This window comes from Anolis sagrei, chromosome 2 (genome assembly GCF_037176765.1).
Source record: "Anolis sagrei isolate rAnoSag1 chromosome 2, rAnoSag1.mat, whole genome shotgun sequence".
Classification (NCBI taxonomy): domain Eukaryota; kingdom Metazoa; phylum Chordata; class Lepidosauria; order Squamata; family Dactyloidae; genus Anolis; species Anolis sagrei.
The window spans coordinates 93,939,073-93,963,616 of NC_090022.1; the positions used below are offsets into that span (position 1 = coordinate 93,939,073).

Sequence of the window (24,544 nt, forward strand, 5' to 3'; positions counted from 1 at the left end):
TGATTTCAATCAATGGGATTTAAAATGCAGGATTTTAACATTGCAAAACCTCCAAAATCACTATTGGGATTACAGCCCCCAGAATCCTCCAGCCAGCTTTTCTATTCACTTAGATAGCTGGGGGATTCTGTGAGTAGTGGTCCAAAGAGTAACTTGTCCAAGCCCTGTGCATTGGCAATGAACCCAAAACTCTTTGAAGAGATAATATATTCAGTTTCCTTTTTGGCATTTAAGGGTTTTCTCTCTCTTTTTATTTAAAAGCAGAGGTGGTGAGAAGAATGGCTCGCAGACTACAATGCGCTCCCTTATGACCTCTGGAATGCGTAGCCACCACATGCCAATTTGATCATGGTTAAACTGTTCCAGAACTTAAAGGAGAAGAGGCTTTTCCTCCAGAAGGCTACTTATCACTGGCAGGTCATACACAAGGTATCCCCAACCCTTGCTTCCCTTGGGACACATAAGCGGGAGTTATTTGATGGCAGAAGGAAGGTGCTTAACCTTTTGCCGATATGCAATTTCTTTCCTTCTGGTCAGTTAATGTTAATGTTTTCCTACCAGATAGATGCCAAACTAGAAGAAAAGGTTCATAAACAAAAAGCAGTCTGGGATAGAAACTGCAATGTAGAATGAATGGGCAACATGTGGGTTAAGAATATTTCATTTTCGCTCACCAGAAGCCCTATTGCTTCTGTTTACTCCGGTTTCCCCACTTCTGTGCTCCCAAATGTGATTTTGGGTATACATTTGTCAAGACAACATGATGTTCTGACTATCACCTTCCTCAGAAATGCAAGTAGACTTGGAACCAAAAGAGATCCTGATTCAACTGAGTTTCTGGCATTCTCTCAACTGGATCTCTTAAAAGCCCCTGTATTTGCTGGTAAGAACCCAATGACAATGACACACAATCACTCCTCTAGAAACATGATGTGACTAGTCAACATATATGTCTGTCTCACTCACACAAGGTGATCCATCTGTTAGTAGAGTTATACCTATTTTTATATCTGGTACACCCACGATAATCTGGTTTACAGATTTCTATAATTGCATCCTTTAGAACTTTGCTAGAAAAAAATATAAATGGATTAGAATAAAGGTAAATGAGAAAACGGAATTAATTGATTCTAGTGGATTATAAAAAATGATCAGACTCTAAATAATGGAAAGGAAATAAGACAGCAAAATCTATAGTATGGTATAAAGCTCTGCAATTTATAATATGCTTAAAAATCCTGAGGTTTCTTCCAAAATGAAGTCCTGACGCATATCCAGTCCAACCTCCTGCCATGCATGAAAAGCAAAATCAAAGCACCCCCAACAGATTGCCATCCAGCCTCTGCTTAAGAACCTCCAGGGAAGGAGCTTCCACCATAATCTGAGGCAGAGAGTTCCACTGTTGAATAGCTCTCACGGTCAGGAAGTTCTTTCTAATGTTCAGGTAGAATCTCCTTTCCTGTAAATAAAGATTTCTAAAGTTTAGCCCCACTTCACTTACACACAAAAACAGAAGTGTGTAAACCTGGAATGTTCAACCATAGGAATTCCAAAATTAGGCACACAGATCTGGAAGTAATTTCTGATCCAAAGTGCAAGCGGAGAATAGCAGGGGGAGAGAAGGTACTAAGAAACTAGTTCCAGGATCCAAAGAAATACCAGTTGAGCGGAAAGCCCCAGCAGTGTAGTATCACTGGAGAAGTGATCAGCATGAGAACAACAAAGCCCTGGATTTTTCATAGTTTGAGGAGGCAAGTCAGATTGTTCTGCCAACTGTCCAACATGTGAATGGATTCTCAGACTGAGATCCAATCCTGACACAAAAAGAAACGGGGAACAGGCTTTGCATAATGTGCTGCATTGTCTATCTGTTGTTTTCTTTTTAATTGCAAGGCTTTTAACTCGTTTTTATTTCACTGACAGTTTAATTTCAGGTTTAACTTTTGTATTTTAGATACGTTTGTTTTAAGTGTGGTAAGCTACCTTGAGTTGCTGTCTGGGAAAAATTATTTTATTTTTATTTATACCCTCCTTTCTCCCTATGGCGATTCAAGGTGGTTAACCATCATGTTGACTATGATTATGACAGGAATGATTGATGGCAAACAGTAATTTGAATTTCTTTTTAGAAAGTTTGCGAGAATTTTATTAACTGATTCAATTCATTAGATGATCAGTGGAGATCAGTGAATACCGCAAAAGGAGAAAGGTGCTATTGACTGACTTCACCTCAAGAGCTGGTTCTTACCACAGAAGCTGATTCCAGGATCTAAAGAATTAATCCAAAATCAGTCCTGATGACTATATCAGAAGAGCTGATTTTAGGAGCTGCAATAACAGAATCCATCCTTGGGATTTACCTCAGAAGGTGATTCTAAGAGTTAAAAGATCAATCCTGAGGATTATGCCTCAGGACTTCATTTTGGAAGAAACCTCAGAATTTTTATCACATGAAATGATTTAGGGAGATATGGTGTTAAAAACTAATTTTTCCAAGAAAAAATTTACATACATTTTAGCAATGAATCTGTAATTCCCAGAATACATAAAGCATGTAGCAACATATTCAATCACTGCTTGTGTGTTTTGTTTCTTTCAAAGCAAAGTTATTGGGAAGAATGGCCTGCAGACTACAGTGTGTTCACTTCCAACCCCTGGATTGTTTCAGACCCATATGCCAACTTGAGCAAGGGCCAGCCATCCCAGTGAGGAGCAGTTGGGAGCAGTGGCCCAACTGTGATGAAGCCATATTCACAGCTACATGAGTAGAGAAGGAAGTAGTCTAATGCTTATTAACTGGCTCCCATACTCCATGTGCTTGTCCACCTTAATATACTAACACCCCAACTATAGAAAGGACCTCCTTTCCCCACGCCAAGAGCATTAAACCATGTATACTCTTGGGCTCCCCCCTTTCACAACCTGAAGACAGCTAACAAAGGGCACTTCCAGACAGGCCCTATATCCCAGGATCTGATCCCAGGTTTTCTGCTTTAAACTGGATTATATGAGTCCCCACTGCCAGATAATCTGGGATAAACAGAAAACCTGGGATCCAGTCCTGGGATATAGGGCCTGTCTGGAAGGGTCCATAGAGATAAGATATACACAGAATTTTCACTTTTCTGAATCTTATAAAATCTTGGGCATTGTCTCTGCCATCAAAATTTTGAAGTTAAAGTGAGCCTGGATCAAAGTTGTGAAGCCACTGTCTGACATCTGCTGTTGCAATCCATATGATGGCCTGTGGATAAGCCATGATATTGAGAGAGAGCGAGAGAATCACAACTTTGTGACAAAGTTCCAACCATGGCTGGAAGGGAGTGTGGTCCACTTCTTAAAGATCCTTAAAGAGAGCAGTTGCTTCCTGTTGCTACTCGTGGAAATAAAGTAGTACCTCCCAAACAACAACAAAGTATCAGTGAAATGCTATTTTGCAGAAGACAAACTGTTTCCATTTTGGGATAAAGAACTCTGGTCCAGAAATGTTATGAAGGGATATTTGAGGGGGATCTTAGAAATGCTATCTTGCTTACAAATTACATCATATTGAGGCTAATCAACAGTTACTGCTGTGTTTTATTGAGAATTTCTATCTAACTGGAAGGACAATACATTTAACTGGAATGAGTTTTATGTTGTTATATATACATTATTGGTTTTATGTAAATTAACAGTGTTATATGTTGTATGTATTTTATTGCATCTTTGTATTTTTCTGCACTACTATGTGCTTGTAAGCCACCCTGAGTCCCTTTTGAGAGATGGTTGTGGGATATAAATAAAGTTTTATTTATTTCTATTATTACTATATTCCAACAACTAAAACTGATTTTATCCAGAGCTCAGATTAGCTTGCAAAGCACTTGAATATCTGACATTGAACAGAAGTGTGATGGTGAGAAAGGGCCACAATTATTCGGAATAAAGCATGGATTCAGTATCATAGTTGTCCAACTAATGGTTAAGATTGTGAAAGCATCTGCAGGCATTTTAAAGACTATATGTAGAATCCGGTGTTATTTACTCACCTATAACATTAACAATTTCAATAAAGCTAGCTACACATATTTAGGCTGAAGAAGGTTGAACTGCTCTGAAACACAAGGATAATCTTATTCTACTCAGCTGTCTCTTGAAAAGAAATAGAGCATTAAACTATAAAGAAGAGCAATAAAAGACAGATTATATGCTCCCATTTGCATGAACTTCTGTCTATTCCCTACACTGCTGACTTCAATGGAACTAACTTGAATTTGTTTCCATTTTATTGTCCACCTGTTGGCTCCATGTGGCTTAAAAGCAGATTTCTATCCAGTGTTTTGTTTTGCTTTCAAGCAGAGCTCCGAAAACATAAATTTTTGAAAAACTCCCAGAACTTCCCATCCAGCATGGTCCCTCAAGAAATGGCAGGGGCGTGTTCCTCAAATCCATGGACCTTCAAAGCTCAAAACTCAAACAATCCACACACATGTGACTCCTTCCTTAAGTTTAGTAATTCTGGGAAGGAAAGGTTAAAGAATACATCTGAGCAGTATTAAATGTAATTGGTAAGGAATAACCTAGCCAGTATTTTTAATTCTTGCTAATTTCAATAAGAAAGTCAACCATGTGCTTGAATACTGCATGTTGAAATATCAGTGATTTTTCAAAGCTTAACTTTATACTGTCCTAGCTATTCAGAACACAAAGGCTTGGGGATGTTTAAAGTACAGTATCAAAAAGATGGCACCTGTTCAAATTCCAGGTGATTGGTTATATACAGAAATTTCCAGCAGTTGATTATTTTAGGAAATTATTATGAAGGCTGTCCCATCTATAAATGACTGATCTATCCAGGTTACAATCATCAGCATTTCAGTATTTCACAATATTTCACCATAGCAGCAGAAACTAGTAAAAATTAAGGTAGCAATATTATTCTGAAGGATCTGGAAGTAACCCTCACTGAACTCAATGGGGCTTGCTTCTGAGTAAATATGAACTGGGATGTATTGTAAATAAATTTATTTTAATACAGCACCATAGTACATGTCATTTTTCCAGAAGTATCAATTTTACTATGAAATTAAAAAGGATAACTTCAAATAAACACAGATATCTAAGTTTACCAAACCTGCCACTGAAAATAATGACCATATCTTAGTAGTTTGTCATACCTGGGAAGCATCTTTGTCCCTCAAGCGAGCTCCACTTTTCAGAATCTCTATAGCCTCCTGTTAGGAAGACCAGCTGCCAACTCAGGTTAATAATAGAAATGAGCCACATTCATCCAGAACCACAAGACTGTCAGGTGACAGATCGAGAGGTCTGAATTTAACTGAAACAAAAGACGTTTCATGCCGGAGCACAAAAAGCGGGGTGGGAGGTGGCACCCAAGGATGCAGAGGGAAGCGTGATCTTAAGAGGCACAATTGCCAAAAAGGAAAAAAGGGGGGAAATCCTTAAAGAAAAGAAGCAGGTCCCCGAAACAGCATCCAAGCGTTTATATCAGGATCCATGGGCAGATGCTGCCCTATAGTTTCATAACAGAGAGCCAGGCAGCTTTTCCATTCTGTTGCCTAGTCCATTTTTTCACTAATGCAAATATTGCCAGTTTCCCCCACTTGTCAGTTTCTTTGTCTCCTCGAGTGTGTAACTGCGGAGCATGGAAGATCAATCTAATTCACCAGCGAGCTAAGTGCCCCCTTGGCAGCCAATACAGGCTGAACATGCCAGTTTAATCTGTCCTCTTGCTTCAGCGAAACCGATCTGGGTTGAGCCTCATGACCAGGGTCCTTGTGCAGCTGTGGCTGCAGTCCTGCGCCTCCATGGTCCATGCGGGTCAGGATTTCAGGCTCATCGGGGAGAGGAAGACAACAAAGGAGCAGCCTCCTCTCCAGCGACCTCCCTCCTCTCATTTTCTACATTCTTGGAAGCTGCAGGGTGCCTCTGTTCAACCCTCGCTGACAAGCCCAGCCAGAGGAGTGGAAAAGCAAGCCCTAACAGCCATCATGTGACCCGGAGCTGTCAGTTTATGCCACCTGGATCTGCAACGCGCTTGCCAGCCAATCCCAACTCTGCTTTGCATTACATGCATGCAGATTTCACCGTGAAAATAAGGCCATTAACCATTTAATGGTGGAGGGAACTCTTGCCTGGGTGCCTGGTTTATTATTTATGCTTCTCGTTACTGTACACCTCAAGCACAGAGCAAGGCAGGACTCCAGAGAACTTTGAATTTTTTTTCAATCCATAGTATATTGCTTTATTATGTTGCCACTCGCACCCCAGCTGAAATCTTTCACCATCCAGGCTTCCCCAGCCTGGGTCTTTTATAGGAACAAAGGAAGCAGTGTTTTGTTCTGTAAGGCTCATTAATATTACAAGTGAAACCCCAGAAACTACAGACAATTGGGTGACAATGTACAGCTTAAGACTCCTTTTGAAATTCTGTCTAGCTCTCTAGTTGTAAACAAGGTTTCATAACTGCTCTGGGGGCATCCCATCAATATGGAGGGAAGGCCGTCCTTAGTGATTTTATTATGAAAAGAGCAAATCTTGCAGCATTTGACCTAAAATCTTAGCATGGGAAACAAGGATAAGACATAAAGTCAGTCCAGATTGCTTGCAAGTGCAATCCATGTTCCAAAATACTATCCGTCTTGCCTCATATTCTATTCCCTTGTTGTGTATGCATGGGTATGAAATTACAATGGAGTCATGTTAAATGGCATGCTCCTTCTCCACTTCCAATCCTTATAAACTTACTTTGGATTTTTTTTCTCAAAAAAGCTCTACACAGTATGTGAAAGTCTGTTGCGTATATTTCACAAATGTATCTTCTACTTCATCAGTAATTTGTCATTAATTAGCTAGAACTATGCATTGTGGTCCTGTTCTAAAATATATCTGTTTAGAACACAATCTAGTTCATCTTTACTCCCAAGTGATTTAGTTCAGTAAGGTTTGCTTCCAGATGGCTCAGCATAAAGTTGCTTGGTTAACTTCCTACTTATTGCTTCTGGAATGAAAGACGCTCATGCATTAGTTTTAAATGGGCAGCCAAATTAGCCTGTTGCATCAAAAGAAGAAGAAAAAAGCCATGTGGCACCAGTGTTATTATAGACCAAGGTACTCCGGATTACAGTGCATTTCCTTAGATGGTGAGATACATTAATTATAATAGATTATGTTTTCCACACAGTTCTGGTTGTCAAGATTTCACAGAGAAGCTTACTTAAGCCTTTTGATATATTCCTTCAAAGAAAGGAATTTGGCAACCAGGAAATTTGTTTCTTGCACAAACAGGTTTATGGCTTGCATATACCAAATAACCACAACAAATTACGCATCTCTTATTTGGAATCCCAACAACCAAAATACTCCAAAATCCAAAATCATTTACAAAAGGTTCAGTGTACACAAAATTTATTTCAGGTGCAAAACTATGAGAAATACTGTACTCAATTACCTTCAGACTTAGCTAAGTGAATATAGGAATTTCATGTTTAGAGTTGGATCCCATCTCCAAGAAATTTCATTATGTAGAAATATGCAAATACAGGTATTCCAAAAACCAGCAAAAAAACAAAATTGAAAACAGGATAAGTGATATTCAACCTGTACCGTGTTTCAAAGCCAAAAAACTAATTTAGGTATATGAGCCTGTATTTGGACAGAGACTACATACCAATAGGAAATATTGTATGAAATGTTGAAACAAGTACATATTTGGGAGTCCATAAATTATTTTTGGGCTTTAGATCATTTTGGGGGAACAGGGTAGTGAATGCCACGTAACATGTCACCTTTTTATGCAAGCAAATTATAACCATCATAACCGATGGCCTCATTTGAAAAGGCCACTGAAAACCTGTGTTCTAACAGAAAACAAAAACTCCACATGATACATTTCAATTCTATAAGCAATTTCTAGAATCGTGCAGTTATATTTATATGAATGGAAATATGCTGGTAAGGCTTAACTCAAATACATGCTTCTATTTCTAGTGTATGAAACCTGCAAAATGCTCAGAATGGTGCAGCTTGACACTTGGTGGCCTGGACCAAAAGTATTTCTTTAAGAAAGCACAATAAGATAAAAAAAGTTCCCAATTCAACTCAATGGCACATACTAATATTAGATTAGGCTAGCAAGGAAGGTGAGCACAACTCATATCCAGTGGCTTTCTGTCTCAAAAGATTAGAGATGTCAGGAGTGACCTTTTCTCCCTTGAGCAATGTAAGAGTGAGAAGTTAGGAAGCCCAGTCTATTATGTAAATATTTATTTACAGGAGTGTTTCCATATTACCTCATGCTAACATGCATCCACATAAAAGAGCTTTTAAAAGGCCACACTAATGCTATCTCCAGCTACTGGCCAGGAAAATATGTGAATTGATTTCCATTAAAGCTCCAAGACATGAAGACCAACCTCTTAAAATGTAAACCATATAACCAACATTGGAAAAGATAAAAAGGTCTCAAAGCAACTAAACTGTACCTGAAATATATCCTAAGGAGGCTTTTGTTTGGACCTGAACTTGACAGTTCAATAAGCTTAACCTTTTCATTAAACAGGGTTTTGTTTTATTTGAATTCTGTTTGAAGAGAAACGTCAATGATTTTAAAAACATAATGCAACACAAAAGGAAGCCTTCTGAGTCACTGTTAATGTCATTTTGAAAAGGAGAGACATTATCTAGACCAGTGGTTCTCAACCTTCCTAATGCCACAAGCCACTGGTCTAGATTGTTTTCATTGCTACTTCATAACTGTAATTTTGCTATTGTTATAAACAGTAATGTAAATATCTCATATGCAGGATGTACTTTCATTCATTGGATGAAATTTGGTAAAAATATCCAATACGCCCAAATTTAAATATTGGTGGGGTTGGGGGATAATTGATTTTGTCATTTGGGAGTTGTAGTTGCTGGGATTTATAGTTCACTTACAATCAAAAGAGCATTCTGAACTCCAATGATGGAACTGAACAAAACTGCTACACAGAACTCCCATGACTCCCATGACCAACAGAAAATATTGGAAGGGTTGGTGGGCATTGACCAAACCTACATCACCTACATCCTGAGAGCACTGTGGACCCAAACAATGACGGATCTGGACTAAAGAGTTTTGGGAAAACAGACCTTGACATTTGGGAGTTGTAGTTGTTGGGATTTATAGTTCACCTAAAATCAAAGAACATTCTGAATCCCACCAATGACAGAATTGAGCCAAACTTCCCACACAGAACCTTCATGATGAACATAAAATACTATGTTTTCTGATTATTTTGGGGGGGGGGCACTGACACTCTCCTCACAACCCCCAGGGGTCCCGAACCCCAGGTTGAGAAATGCTGATCTAGACACTAACCATGGGCAGAGTATATAAAGTTTTCATCAAAGAGGAACCGCTATGTGCATTTGCAACTGAAAATGTCTCTTCACCACCAACGACATGTAAATCATCTGTCTTTTATACAATCTGAAGACAGAGCACGCAAACAAGCCATTGGCTGAATATACATCTAAACTATATTGATAAATTCAGTTCTCGCCAAACTATTTAAAGCATAACCTCATGAACATAACTTGATCCTGGAAAAAAACTTGCACACACAAATGTCCCTCATTACGGCAATGGAACTGGAATGAAGGCAAAAATTTAAGTAATTTTTTTCTGCAAGCTCAAAGGTTCAACAAGCATCCATGTGAAACAGTAAAGTTATCTTTACAAAATTATACCTTTTTCGTGTCTATACAGCTATATCTTTTGATTGATAAGAGAGAAGATAATGCTTTCTCTAAAGGCATCTACATAACACTGTATCAATATCTTAAGGACAGCTAAAGTAACAAAAATAAACTAGACAAGAAAAGTTAAGTTAGGCTACACTAGAACATCAGCATTTGTTTTTATATTTATTCTATTGCTTTTTACCCAGTTCCCAATTGCCATCAATTATAAATAGACACCAAACAAGTCTACATAATACCAACTGGTACTGCAAGACAACAGGGCATTTTCCCCCAGCGAAACAGTTATTTTATTGTGCACCCCAGCTATTCAGGGAGTTGAATAATCTCTCCCCAGAGCTTTTAAAATCAAAGTGTGAATAGCGTAGTGTGTGCATTTAATGGACAGATTTTGGGAAGGAAAAACACTAGTGCAAAATTGCTCTGGGTCATTCTGCTGAGGTTGCTATCTGTGCATCTTAAGATGACAGGGAGGTGGGGTTGGGGGCATGACTACTGCATCTCCAGTTCCCATCTTGACATGCCATGTCATATTTGCAAAAAGCACATTCAACTTTTATTTGCAAGATGCTTCCTGCACCATTCAAATGGCTCTCTTTCAAACTTGCCATTGAATTTCTCTCTCCTCTTTCTAACTTGGCCTACATCAAGACGATAATGCTGCCACCCAACAAAAGAAGAAGACAAAATATGAGACTATGCTGAATCTCCTGGTTTTGGAACAAGTGTCCTATTTATTATTGTTTTTGCCATTTGCCATTGGGTTGAATCAAATGTGACTTATGGTGAACCTATGAATGAGAGACCTTCAAGAATGCTATCACCAATGGTCTACTGAGGATCATAGATTCCTTGGTTGAATAAAATTTATAAAAGTATGTGCGGATGTGAAAGAATGTTTGGTTTGGTTTTGGGTTTTTCTTTTAAATCTATTTCCATTGTTGAAAAAAATGATGTTGACAGCTTCCAAAACTACAACCTATGGCTGAAATCTGTGCAAACAATTTATTCGATTGCAATATATCTTCAAAGTAAACAGACAAAAAGACTAAGAAAAAATATTGTATCTCAGCACCTCACATGCTGCCATGAAACATCCTATAGCAACTTAAACCTACCCCAGAACCTATCCCAAACTCACAACATTGATTAGAGAAAAAGAAATCACTGGCAACCATTTTGAAGAATTCATAACTCTTAATCGGCTTTTTGACAAATTAGTCAATTCAGTAAAGCAGGAGAAACATATGTGGGGAATAAGAATTGAAGTTATTTTGCATACTGATTTTATAATCATCCTCATGAAAGATGAATTTGAATATAAATTATTTTCATTCTTCTATTAATGTTGTTTTCTTCTCATTATTAATCCATTTCTTCTCAAATGGATTAATAATAAATTATCTTTTTCCTTTCTTCTCTTTTTCTTACTTATTTGTATTTTTGTTGTATTAGAAAAGATTTAATAACGTGTATAACAAAAGCTCCAACCCATCCATTTTTCCAGATAGTAAATGAGGAAAATCTGCAGAAGAGAAGGCTGACAGGAGACATGAGGGCCATGTATAAATATGTGAGGGGAAGTCATAGGGAGGAGGGAGCACACTTGTTTTTTGCTGCCCTGGAGACTAGGATGCGGAACAATGGCTTCAAACTACAGGAAAGGATATTCCACCTGAACATGAGGAAGAACTTCCTATTGGTGAGAGCTGTTCAGCAGCAGAACTCTCTGCCCCAGAGTGTGGCAGAGGCTCCTTCTTTGGAAGCTTTTAAGCAGAGACTGGATGGCCATCTGTTGGAGGTGCTTTGAAAGCGATTTTCCTACTTCTTGGCAGGGGGTTGGTCTGGATGTCCCACGAGGTCTCTTCCAACTCTTTGATTCTATTCTATGATTCTATGATCAAATGAAAATTCAGAGACAGACACTTGCTTATAGAGGGATGGTTCATTTAGCCAGCACTTGCACAGACTACTACCTATGCTATCTAATTCAGTCTCAGCCTTAATGGGCCCATTTTACCAAAAGTGATTTGCCATTCAACAATTGATTCAATGGATCTACTGCAGTTTGGACTGGTAGCTAGATTTGTGTGAGTGGTTCAAATGCTTGTGTGAACACAAATGTGCACAAATGAGCCAGCAGATGCCACAACTGAACAGTTTCATTGCATATTTCCAATGGAATCGAAATACATGCTCCCACTATTCAATTTTTTTCTTTTCTTAAATTGATTTTTTGTAGCATAAAGTAGATAATATAAATATAAATACTGTAAATAAATAAATAAAGGTAATAAACAAATGCTGACAATGACCAAACATCAGCAAAAATAATTTGAATAAGTCAATAAAAGAATTATTTGGCAATAACCTTAGCTGAAATAGTATTTCATCTAACCCACTACTGTTTAGTCTGACTAAGAGTCAGCTGCCCAAGATTTCAGCAAAAGGCTAGCCAAACCTGATCCTGAAGGCAACAGATGACGAACAAGGATTTACTGGGAGTTGCTTAACATCTTCCTGGCTTAGTATTTACATGACACATACAATTCAATGTGTTTTGTTACTTCTCTCATAGTTAAGGTAGACTTCCCATTTTTTTTCATTTGTACGTCTCAAATAAGCACCTCTCATATGTCTTATTGAAAAACAATATTACAAACACTTTAAAAACCAGAGTCACAAGCAAACAACTGCAATTAGTATGTAAAGTTTGCGGTAAGCACAACTGTGATCCTCCCATGTTGTAAGGCTTGGAAACAAACAACACTATGTAGGACATATTTTCCCCAGTCCTAGGCCCAATAAAGGGGAAAAGAAGTGGATGGTGGAGTGTGATCTCAGTGAGTATGGCAAATAGGTTTGTGATCACTTGCCTTAAAACACCACAGCGCTGCTCCAGTTATCAGCGTCTTGAGCTGGTTTCTGCTGAATTATACATAATCATTTATCCTGCAAATATCAAGCTCTGAAATAAACTGGAGCATATGATTCCTTTGCTGTAACAGCTCCATTTTTGGGAACAATTGAAAATGGTAGAAATTTGTCCATCTGGGTACATGTATTTGCCTAGAATCCTTTGAGCCCCGATCTGCAAATGTGTCTCTTTTTGTGTCTCCACAGAGAGCGAGTGTATGTACAAAAGTGAATGCACAGGTTTGAAAAGATACTCATGAATGTGCTGACATAAAAGCAAACTTACGCTTCAGAGACAAATTATAACAAAAATTATATGTAGGCAACTTTGAACCATTGCACTATGTAGGACAGGAGCCAATGTCAAATTGGCATATGATCCACTAAGCAAAAAAAGAGGGAGAGATGGGTCCACCTCTTTATTTTAAAGATTCATTACGATGAAGGAATGAAAAGTCAAGGACTCTCTTATACACAATGTTTTTTCTTCAGCTGAATTCTTATGAGTCCTGGTAACGCAATGGGTTAAACCCTTGCGCCGACAGGTCGGAGGTTCGAATCTGGGGAAAGCACGAAAGAACTCCCTCTGTCAGCTCCAGCTCCTCATGTGGGGACATGAGAGAAGCCTCCTACAAGGATGGTAAAACAGCAAACATCTGGGCATCCCCTGGGCAATGTCCTTGCAGACAGCCTATTCTCTCACACCAGAAGCGACTTGCAATTTCTCAAGTCGCTCCTGACACATACAAAAAAGCTGAATTCTTGTGGCTCAGTTCACAGACATATGCCTAAAGAATGGGAGTACTTCCAAATTAGAGTTTGGTAAAGTTACTTTTACAGAGTAATGCTCTCCAAATCCACTAGACCACTGGTTCTCAACCTGTGGGTCCCCAGATGTTTTTGGCCTACAACTCCCAGAAATCTCAGGCAGTTTACCAGCTGTTAGGATTTCTGGGAGTTGAAGGCAAAACATCTGGGGACCCACAGGATGAGAACCACTGCCCGAAACCAACATGGCAAGTGACCATCTGTTGGCAGGAAAATTCTGAGAATTGTAGTCTTACAGAGTAAATTTTCAAGCTGTATTCTATAAAAACCTTTTCTTGTGTAACTGTTTTATTTATTTATTATTTATTTATTATTTATTATTTGCATTTGTTAACCGCCACTCTCAGCCCGAAGGCGACTCGTGGCGGTGTACAGAACATAGAACATAAAGACAACAGTTACAGTAAATCAGGATCATAACACACATCTTACTAACACACAGCTAATTAAACTAAAAATCCGCTTCGTCTTGTTTGGGTCATAATCAGTCTCGTCGTCATAGTCCATTCCGGTGGTCATTCCAAAACATAGCACTTAATTGAAGGCCTTTTCGAAGAGCCAGGTTTTCAGGCCCTTACGGAAGGCCATGAGGGAGGGCGCCTGTCTAATTTCAGCAGGGAGGGAGTTCCACAGCCGGGGGGCCACCACCGAGAAGGCCCGCTCTCTAGTCCCCGCCAAGCGTGCCTGTGAGGCAGGCGGGACCGAGAGAAGGGCCTCCCCGGATGATCTCAAGGTCCTCGTGGGCTGATAGGCCGAGATGCGGTACTCAAGGTATTTTGGGCCGGAACCGTTTAGGGCTTTGTAGGTTAGCACCAGCACCTTGAATTGGGCCCGGTAGCTGATCGGCAGCCAGTGGAGCTGGGACAGCAAGGGCGTTGTGCGCTCCCTGCGTCCCGCTCCGGTTAACAACATGGCTGCCGCGCGCTGGACTAGCTGGAGCTTCCGGGCCGTCTTCAAGGGCAGCCCCACGTAGAGAGCGTTACAGTAGTCGAGGCGGGATGTGACCAAAGCGTGTACCACCGTGGCCAAGTCAGACTTCCCAAGATACGGGCGCAGTCAGACTTCCCTGAGTTTCAACAGAAGAAGCCTTGGAAAGAGAAGAATCAGGTAAGACAGAACAGTTACACAATGTCTTTCGATTGGTCAGTCTGGAAACGCCCAAGATAACAATGGTTTCAATTGCAGAAAAGTCATGCACGGTTTGCTAACAACCACTCTGATTATATTATAAGATACTTCCATATCAGCACTTTTATAGTCCTCCATAAGATTTTAACTGGGCTAACAAAACAGTAAATCTCTTAGTTTGCTGTCTTTTGTGCTAAAAAGCACATTTAAGATATCAGATGGCTCTTTAGAGCAAATTGTTTAAAAGCACTGCTGAGAAGGTCAAACTCACAAGTGTAGTCAACTGTTACATCACAACCACCACCTTGGCCTCAGGGGTCAGGGAGGTATGCGGAAATTGCACTCTGCAGCTGACTGTCCCTCCTGGAGGGTGCCACTCTGTGGCTATACACTGGACCTGTTGAGTAGCATGAAAGCGTTCACCAAGAGCTTTGCAGAGAGGAGTATTGTCATGTTTAACATTTAATTTTATAGTCAGCCCTCCATATCCATGGATTCAGCATCCACGGAATCAATCACCAATGGTTTGCGCTAAAGGTAAAGGTTTCCCCTTTGACATTAAGGCTAGTCATGTCCGACTCTGGGGGTGGTGCTCTAAGCCAAAAAGCTAGCATTGTCCGTGGACACTCCAAGGTAATGCGGCCAGCATGACTGCAAGGAGCACTGTTATCTTCCCGCAAAGCAGTACTTATTTATTCTACTCACATTTCCACATTTGCAAACTGCTAGGCTGGCAGAAGCTGGGGCTAAAAGTGGGGGCTCACCCTGTCCCACGGGTTCAAACCGTCAACCTTCCTGTCAGCAAGTCCTGCAACTTAGCAGTTTAACCTGCTGTGCCACCGCGGCACCTCACCAATGATTTAAAAATCTTTTTTTTTTAATCCAAAAAGCACACCTTGATTTTTTTCTGTCTTATCTAAGGGACACCATTCTGCTGCACCGTTGTATATAATGGAACCTAAGTACCCGCAGATTTGGGTATTCATGGGGGGGACCTGGAAGCATATGCCAGTGGACACCAAAGGCCCATTGTATTTATACCTTGTCTATTCCAAGCATGAGATCCAACATTATAAAAGAGCCAATGAGCCCCAGTCTATGTAGCTGAGGTTGCCAGAATTGAGAAAGAAACCTTTTTACAAGATGTGATTTACACACCCTGAAGCATTCACTAGTCAAATCTTCAATGGGAAATTGCTTTCCCTGCAAACAAAAGTGATATGACTAATGGAAATCTGCAAGCTCTCCTTGGCTTTTTAATCCGTATGTATATAATTGATTGAAGTGACTGCACTTGTGAATGGGTGATAATTGAGAAGCAAATCAATCGCTAGACAAGTATTTGTCAGCCAGATTTGGAAAAAGATTGTCGCATAGTGTTGGTAAAGTGATACTATCAGAATTGTAAAATATGATAGCTGTTCTTACCTTAGGCCAGCAGTATGAGACAAAGTAATGTTGATAGCCATTAAAAACAGTCAATAATTGTAATAATATTTAAATAAAATTTAGAGTTTGCGGCCCAAATCAAATTGCTAGTCCAACATAGCAAAGACCAACCAAATCAGCTGCTGAGTGACTGGGATTTATGCAAATCTCACTGCTCCAATAGCTCTACTTCAGTTGGAATGAGCCAGCAACTGGATGAGACAGAAAAACATACCATTTTGACAGCATGGCTATCAAGTTGCTTAACACTGTTTAATTGACTAGGCATTAGTGTTAACTGATTACTGGATTACGACCTTCATTCTATGTCCATTTATCACTGAACTCAATGGGACCTACTTCTTAATATTTATGTTGATGGGCATTCTGTAAATTAATTAATTTAAATAATTGCATATTACCTAAGTCACAGATAAAATGGAAATCATGTTTTTGTTTCTTAGGATCATAGAGTTGGAAGAGACCACATGGGCCTCCTGTTGCATAACTTCTCTGAAGGATCCAAAATAAGGAAACTAAATTAAATATTGAAAAATGTGGTTTCCTGAACTTGCTTCTAAATAAACATATTTTACATTGGCTTCATAACTACTGCATCCTAGATGCTGGAAAGAAAACAAATATTACAATGCAAAAAGTGTCTGAGTACTTAATTTAGTCCTAAAAATCCATGCAAATATTATTAATTATCTAGATTCTTCCAGTGTTGCTAGATTAATTTCAGATTATTTCTCCCTCTACTGATACAGTTCATCACTAAAATTATGAGAGTGGGTATGGGAGGGATTTTTAAAGATTTTTTCACTCATTCATTTCTGCAGAAGATCTAAGCAGAGGGCTCCAACTCACAACAATCAGTATACAGTCCTGTTTGACTCTGTCCCTCATGTGACTCTTTCATTAGGTGTTGATTCATTCAGTCATGAGACACAAACGAGCCGTGAGCAAACAAGGATGCAAGGTCTAACCTCAAAAGAATGGCTATGCCTGTTCTGCCAGTTTACTGTATTAGCAACGCAAAAGCAGGAAAAGCAGTCTCCCAATGGCAAAGAGACGTATTTCTTTGTACTTTTTGCTGGACTGCAATTGTTGCTTCTGACAAATCCCCAACAGAACAAGACAGATAGACCAAGACACGCTGACCTGACAGGATTCATTTCATTTTACTCTTGCTTTGCTTTGCTAATTGATGTGGTCATAACATACAGCTTGAAGTAAAACACTTTGCTTACATACCAATACATTTCCTTGGAAGTAACCCTCATTAAGCACCTCTTCAAATTGGAGGTCCAGAAGCCTGGGGACAGCGGGGGAAACCACGGGGCAGCGCCCAGCTTCATTCCCTTACCATTGTGGGTTGTGGGCTGCTATCCCACAACATTTCCATGCTGTCCCCAGCTTCCTTGTGTGCTTTCCCTGGCTTCTTCAATGAGGAGATGGGTAGTCACCCAACTCCTCAGGGCTCCCTCTTAGCGAGCTGTTGTCACTGAGCTCAACAGAGGTAGCCCTGCGTCATTTGATGGGCTCACACAGACTCCATCCCAGCAGTGCACTAAGATGAGGAAAAACACCCGTCTGATGAGGTTGTATGAGAGCAACTTCTACTGTGTGGGACTGCACAGTTTGTTTAAAATGGCTTTCATTTTTCATTACTGTCTAAGAAGAGCAGCTCAAAAACTGGCAAATATTTTCACTTCCAAAATATAACTACCAGTTGAAATAGGGAGTTGGAGGAATTAAACAAGCAACAAATTGGAGAGTCATTGGTGGAAAACTAGGAACATGTCAACCAAATCCAGCATAGAGGTCAATGGAAATCCTATTCCATGGTGGCTCTTCAATCACTTCTCAAGAATAACAAATAAATAATGCACATTGTTACTATCTGCATCAGCCCCAACAAAATATTTCTAAAATAATTAGTAAACGACATAAAATGTAGCATCAGTATTGCTGATGTTAAGACATGCAGAAGTAATTACATTCTCCTTTAGAACTTTGTTAAAAAACCCAAAATGTGATATTGCCCAGCTCTGTTTTTTTCTTTATGATCTATTTATTTATATAACGGCGCTCCATGCAGTCATGCTGGCCACATGACCACCGGCTCTTCGGCTTAGAAATGGAGATGAGCACCACACCCCAGAGTCAGATACAACTGGACTTCATGTCAGGGGAACACCTTTACCTTTACTATTTATTCTGCATATTTGTATCCAGTCCTTCTCACACCCAGAGGGGGAATTCAGGATGGCTTCACAACAGGAATTCATTCAATGCCAACAACATTAATAAATGATAAAAGTAATTAAAACAATTCATTAATGCTTTAAAATTACTAAAACATTGTTTAATCATGCAGGTTTGAAATCATTGTCCAGGTCAGTCCATTCTCATTCACACAAACTGGGTCTTATTCTAAATTGCTGCCTCTACTGTACGAACGCTTGGTCCCATAACCAGGTTTTGAGTTTCATTCTAAAGGACAAGAGAGAAGGGACCAATCTAATGTCAAAAGGTAGAGAATTCCACAGGTGAGGGGCCACCACTGAGAAGGCCCTGTCTCTCAACTCTACCAGCCGTGTTTGTGCGGATTCTTATATTCCATCCTTACATCTCTCTTGTTATGCCTTCAAGACATTTGCAATTTATGGTGACCCTAAGGCAAACCCGAAGGTCTTATACTTGAAAACAGTGCTTCCCAAACTTTAGACTTCAGGTACTTTTGGACTTCCACTCTCACAAGCCTCAGATGCTTTGGCCCTAATCATGAATTCTGGGAGCTAAAACCCAAAATGCCTAGAATACCCAAAGTCTAGGAAACTCTGTTCTAAAAGCATCAGATCCCATCTGATTTTGGAAGCCATGTATGGTCAGACTCAGATGGGAGATCACCAAAGAGCACCTAGTGCTGTCAGCTATTTTTCAGAGGAAGAAAATGACAAAGCTACCTCCAAGTACTCCATGACTAAGAAAAACCAATTTCAAAAACCATTAAATTTAGGTCATAAGTTGATAGGTGATTTGGAGGAACATACACACACACAAGAAGCAAACTTATCATGGGATTTTCTTAGCCTGATTTGCTCAGAGGGTTTGTCGTTGTCTTCCTCTATGGCTGAAAGAATGTGATTTGCCCAAGACCACCCAATGGATTTTCATGGCTAAGCAGAGATCTCTGGTCTCGAGACATAGTCCAATTCTTCAATCACTGCAGCATGTTGGCTCTTGTATGTTTCTTACTTTTATCTATATTTCCTTCCCCGCCCATACTGCTCCTCTTGAAGTTTAACGTTGGTGCTTCGTTCTTCTCTTAAAATGCACAGAGCCTCTATAACTGTGCTTTTGTATCCCAGCTATAATAATTGCATTCATTAATGAGAAAAAGAAACAACCAAAAACAAAAACTGAGAAACAAAGGGAAACAGACCAATTTCTTTGTTAAGGGGGGCGTGGGAAGAGTGGGATGGATTCCACCTCTAATCCCTGTTGATCCGGACACACCTAGTCCTGGAGTGGTGAATAAAGGGCTTCCTTCTAGAGAGGCAAACTAACAAAGTATCCTAGATTCTAGCAATGGTTCTACGTAAGATGAATGGAGACCGGCCAGAAACAAAGTTGTCAAGTTTACAGTTTAGTTTGTAATTGAAATAAAAGATAAAAGAAAGTGTATCATTTATCTAAAAGATTCACAATTTTTCCCTCATTGTCAAAAAGAAAACATCTGCAAGGCTACCACCTTATCAAAATATTGTCAAATGTTGTGTGATTTTTCACCCTTCTATGGTAACAAAAAGACCAGTGTGCTTTTTCCCACATGTTGAAGTAGCAACAGGAGAAAAGTTGTGAATAATACATTATTTATTGCACAGAATATGTTGCTCCTGTGCAAAAAACATATTTATGTTAACTTTAAAAACAAAACAAAACAAAATTCAACACAGTACAACCTCTGTATCCATAGGACCAATGCCCATGGTTTCATCTACCCACATCCAACAAAATATGTTCTTTCTAGGAATGTTCTAGGCCCTCCAGGATGATTCTATGGCAGAGGTATCAAACTCTTTAGGCCATCTGCAATTCTAAGATTGTATAAATTTAACTATGTTGCCCTGGCACTGAAAACCTCACAGACCTCATAAAATTATGTGGCGCACCAGAATTAGCCCGTGAGTTTTATGTTTGTCACATGTGCTCTATGGTAACTTCTCGTATAACTTGCTCATGTCAGTAGGGTTTGTTATCCATGGATTTCTGTTTCTGTTGTATGATATGTGGGCAGAACTTCATCTTTGTGCAAAAAGACCTGCACTGAATTTTTCAGAAAAGTTCCTTTAAAAAACCCTTAAAGTAATTGAAAATGTACAAAAGCTTTCATGCTGTCTACTAACAGAGAATTATTTTGTCCTGACATATGAGAATGAAATAAGAAAAGATTTGCATCCCTGGTCATTTAATTTTTCCGTTATGTAACATTAACAACATCAGAAGCCAAGAATGAGGGACACATGAGCCAAACACAAAATGCAGTCAGCCTGGCAACATTTCAACTATTCTGCTCTAAGTTGCCATTTATATTTGCCTATAAATCTTAACTCCAATGTTTCTGACTTTTTGACTATCAGTTCCTAACAAAAACAGTGTTTTCTCCCCATGCTAATGTATGAAATCTGCCTGCTACACCTTTTGCTTCTGCATTATTACATTCCTGACATTATGGGACTGAATATCAAAATTCAGTCCCTAGAACATAAGATAATTACCAAAATGCTATCCTCTTTATTACCTATGGGATGATATAACTGTTTATTTCGGCATGCTGTTAAATTTCTACAGCAAACTAAAAATACAAAATATTTCTGAAATTTCTTGGAAGAACGCTGTCATTAATAAGTGCTTTCTACAATAATCCAGTTTAAAGCTCATGGACCCATTGTGGACCACATTAGCAAAACATTTTTGAAAATTATACTTTTTTGAATGTATTTCTAGAATGATTACTCCATTTGGATTTTTTTTTTTAAAAAAAATAGCAACCTGTTCATACATAGAGAATACAACATATTTAATATACCCTGAAAGACTCCAGATTCTGTCCGATCTAGGAAGCTAAGCCAAGTCATCTGAGTTAGCATTTGAATGGAAGACAACTAAGGAATACCAGTTATTGTAAGCTATATTTCAGAGGAAGGAGATGGCAAAACACTTCTTAGTATTTTTTATCTCTGAAAAATATATGGCATTGAGGGGTGGCAACAACCCCTCCACACAAATAGAAAGCTTTTGCCCCCTCATCCTCTTCTTCCACGAGCAGCAGAACAAATGATGTCTGGAACTTCAACAAGCAGCTCTCAGCAAATGTTTTCATATAAAAGAATGACTCAGTCTGTTCTTGGGAAGAAAGTTCAGCGTTCCTATCACCACACCTCAGAAATGTTCAGAAGGGCTTTCCTGGCCATTTGAGGGTGGGCAGGAAACCCAAAGGGAGCGACTGGCAAAGCTCTGCTACTGAAAAGCAAACTGAAAGTGCCACAAAGGAACCATTCATTTGATGGTGTTAATGAGGCCTCCTCATCCTGACTCCTGCCAGCTATTCCTGACTTTGATTCCTGTCAATCCCATTCAAGTCAGGAATGTAGTCCAAACCATTTAGAAGACAGCAAGCAAAGGAACACTATACAGTAGAGTCTCGCTTATCCAACATAAACCGGCCGGCAGAACGTTGGATAAGCGAATATGTTGGACAATAAGGAGGGATTAAGGAAAAACCTATTAAACATCAGATCATGTTATTATTTTACAAATTAGCACCAAAACATCATGTTTTACAACAAATTGACTGAAAAAGCAGTTCCATACATGATAATGTGATGCAGTAATTATTGTATTTATAAATTTAGCACCAAAATATCACAATGTATTGAAAAAGCTGTGGATCCGGGCAGGAGGCAGACTGCGTTGGATAATACAGAACATTGGATGAGCGAAGGTTGGATAACACTGTAAGTGAAATTCTACTGTAATAGTGAAACATCAACCCCTGAGTGAGGACATTTTGGTTTTCTTTCTATTTTCACACCTAACTACTCCATGCTGGCATCAAGATATAACTAACAAATCAACTAGTAATTTGTGTTCACTTTCTCTCCCACACATGCAATAACAACACAGTACAGGCAGATGCAAACATTAAGGTTCCTATACTTGCACCATGACCTACAGACTGCTATCTGGTAGCAACCTGAAAGCAGCCCATTTCCAGGGTGGTCATTGCTCTTTCTGGAATGTTCTCCCACCAACATTCAGGAGGACTCCAATTGTTGCACTTGTTCAAGTGAACATCGTCATCCAGGTGTGTCTGAGCTGCCTCTGAAAACTGTTCTCTGAGCCTCTGAACTTAAATTCATTGATGTCATTATTCAGTGTTCTGTATTATGTCAATTGTGTTTTATTAAGTTTTGAAGCTTGTATTTGTTGCACATACTTTAATATATCTGTTTTGTTTGCTTCAACTTACGGCAACTTGATGAATGAATGCCTTCAAGATACCTGGCATTGACAACATTGCTTGAATCTTGCCAACTGCATACTGTGTCTTCTTTGATTGAATCAATACATCTATAATACGGTCTTCATCTCTTTCTTGTGGTTACATGCCATCAAGTCAATATCGACTAATGACAACTCCATGAACAGGGAATAGTGATTCCCAATTAACTAGAAAGCACCATGGTTTCTAATTAACCTTGTCATTTCATAATATGCCCAAAATATACTAGCCTCAGTTTGGTCATTATGGCTTTTAGAAAGCTCTAGTACTCATTTATTGGTCACTTTATCAATCCATGGTATTCATAAAAATTGTTGTTGTTTATCCATTCAGTCTATTCCGACTCTTCAAGAGCTCCTGGACCAACCCACGCCAGAGCTCCCTGTCGGCTGTCACCACCCTCAGCTCCTTCAGAGTCAAGCCAGTCACTTCAAGGACCCCATCCATCCATCTTGCCCCAGGTCGGCCCCTCTTTCTTTTTCCTTCCAACTTACCTCCAGCATATTTCAAATAAGTTGATCCTCTTCCTTCATTGTTAATATATCATTAGATATCAGAACAGTGTAGAAACTAAGTAATGACCTGCATCATTTTATGATTGTAACTTAAATAGGGGCCATTTCACTCTTTTGTGGTCTAACTATAACTTATAATTTATTTTTACAGTTACAAGGTGTGGCCTCACTAATAGTAGAGGAGATATGACACATGGTTTAAGTACTGACTCGTGCTGATGCCTCAGACTTTGCTGCAAGCACCAAAGGAGATACAAGGTGGACAGGAGGAGGGAGTGTTTTATACCACAGGCCATTAATTACCACAGAACATTAAAACAATGTCTTGAAAACCATAGGACGACAACAGATTATAAAGTCAGTATGTAATTAAAAATGGACAGCCTGCATGAAATTCACCTTGTCTCAAGGAAAAAAGCACAGAGACAGCAAAGCTATTACATGGCAATTTTGGTGCAAGTGTTTCCCTGCCATGAAAACAGAAGCTTAGTTCTTCATCAGTGGGGGGTTGCAGCAAAGGTTACAGACAACAAAGCTACACACCTAAATGAATAACATGCATTTAAGGAAGAACTCTCTAGTGGACTATTTTGATTTGAGAAAAAGATGGATGTAGTCCTGCTCTACAAGTAGCTCACTGCACATCACTGCCTCCCTGTGCGAGACAAATCACAGCAGAAATAGAAAGAGCTGCATGCAAATGCATGGCAACAGATAAGGGAATCCTTGCCAATCCACGGGTTTTCACTGTCAACCTTGCGGTATGTTCCACTAAAATAATTGGTCTCCTCTCTTTGAGCATGTACTGTATGTACCTTGAAGTTCTTAAGTAAGGAATCCTCAGAAAGGGTTTGCCAGAAACTTCCTCTGAAATATAGGCTACACTGGCCCATCCAGGTATTGACCAAGCTATTGAAATCCACAAGCATGTGGACAATTTCAACAGAAAGGAGGAAACCATAAAATGAACAAAATCTAGCTACCAATATTTAAAAACAGTAAAATCATAACAGTAAATAAAAAACAACATTAAAAAACTGGGGAGCTCCAGACAAGAAACAATTAGGGACAGCTAATCACCTCTCAACAAAGGATTCCTCCAGGCAGTAATAAGCCACACCTTTAAAACTACTAGACTATTAAATGCTAATCAAGGTGATGAATTGCAACATGCATACTTGCCTCCAACAGACAAGAGTTCTTTCTCCCATGCTGGACATTCCACAGATATATAAACCCCATTTTCCTAGTTCCCTACAGACCTCACAACCTCTGAGGCTGCCTGCCATAGATGCAGGTGAAACGTCAGGAGAGAATGCTTCTGGAACATGGCCATACAGCCCAAAAAACTTACAGCAACCTACTGGCCAAGACTTAGCTTCCAACGGTTTATTTATTTATTTATTTA

General features: G+C 39.4%; 1 protein-coding gene across 4 annotated transcripts in view; it reads right to left on the reverse strand.

Moving 5' to 3' along the window:
- Positions 1–24,544, reverse strand: part of FNIP1 (folliculin interacting protein 1) — a 117,753-nt gene that overhangs the window by 70,883 nt on the left and 22,326 nt on the right. Inside the window, exon 1 of one of the 4 annotated variants that reach the window (XM_060765254.2) lies at positions 5,160–6,023. The exons of the other annotated variants lie outside the window; for them this stretch is intronic. Coding sequence (XP_060621237.2) covers positions 5,160–5,170 — 11 coding nt within the window. The 5' untranslated portion in view covers positions 5,171–6,023. Of the gene's footprint in view, positions 1–5,159; positions 6,024–24,544 lie in introns of those variants that run through there. 4 annotated transcript variants of the gene reach the window in all.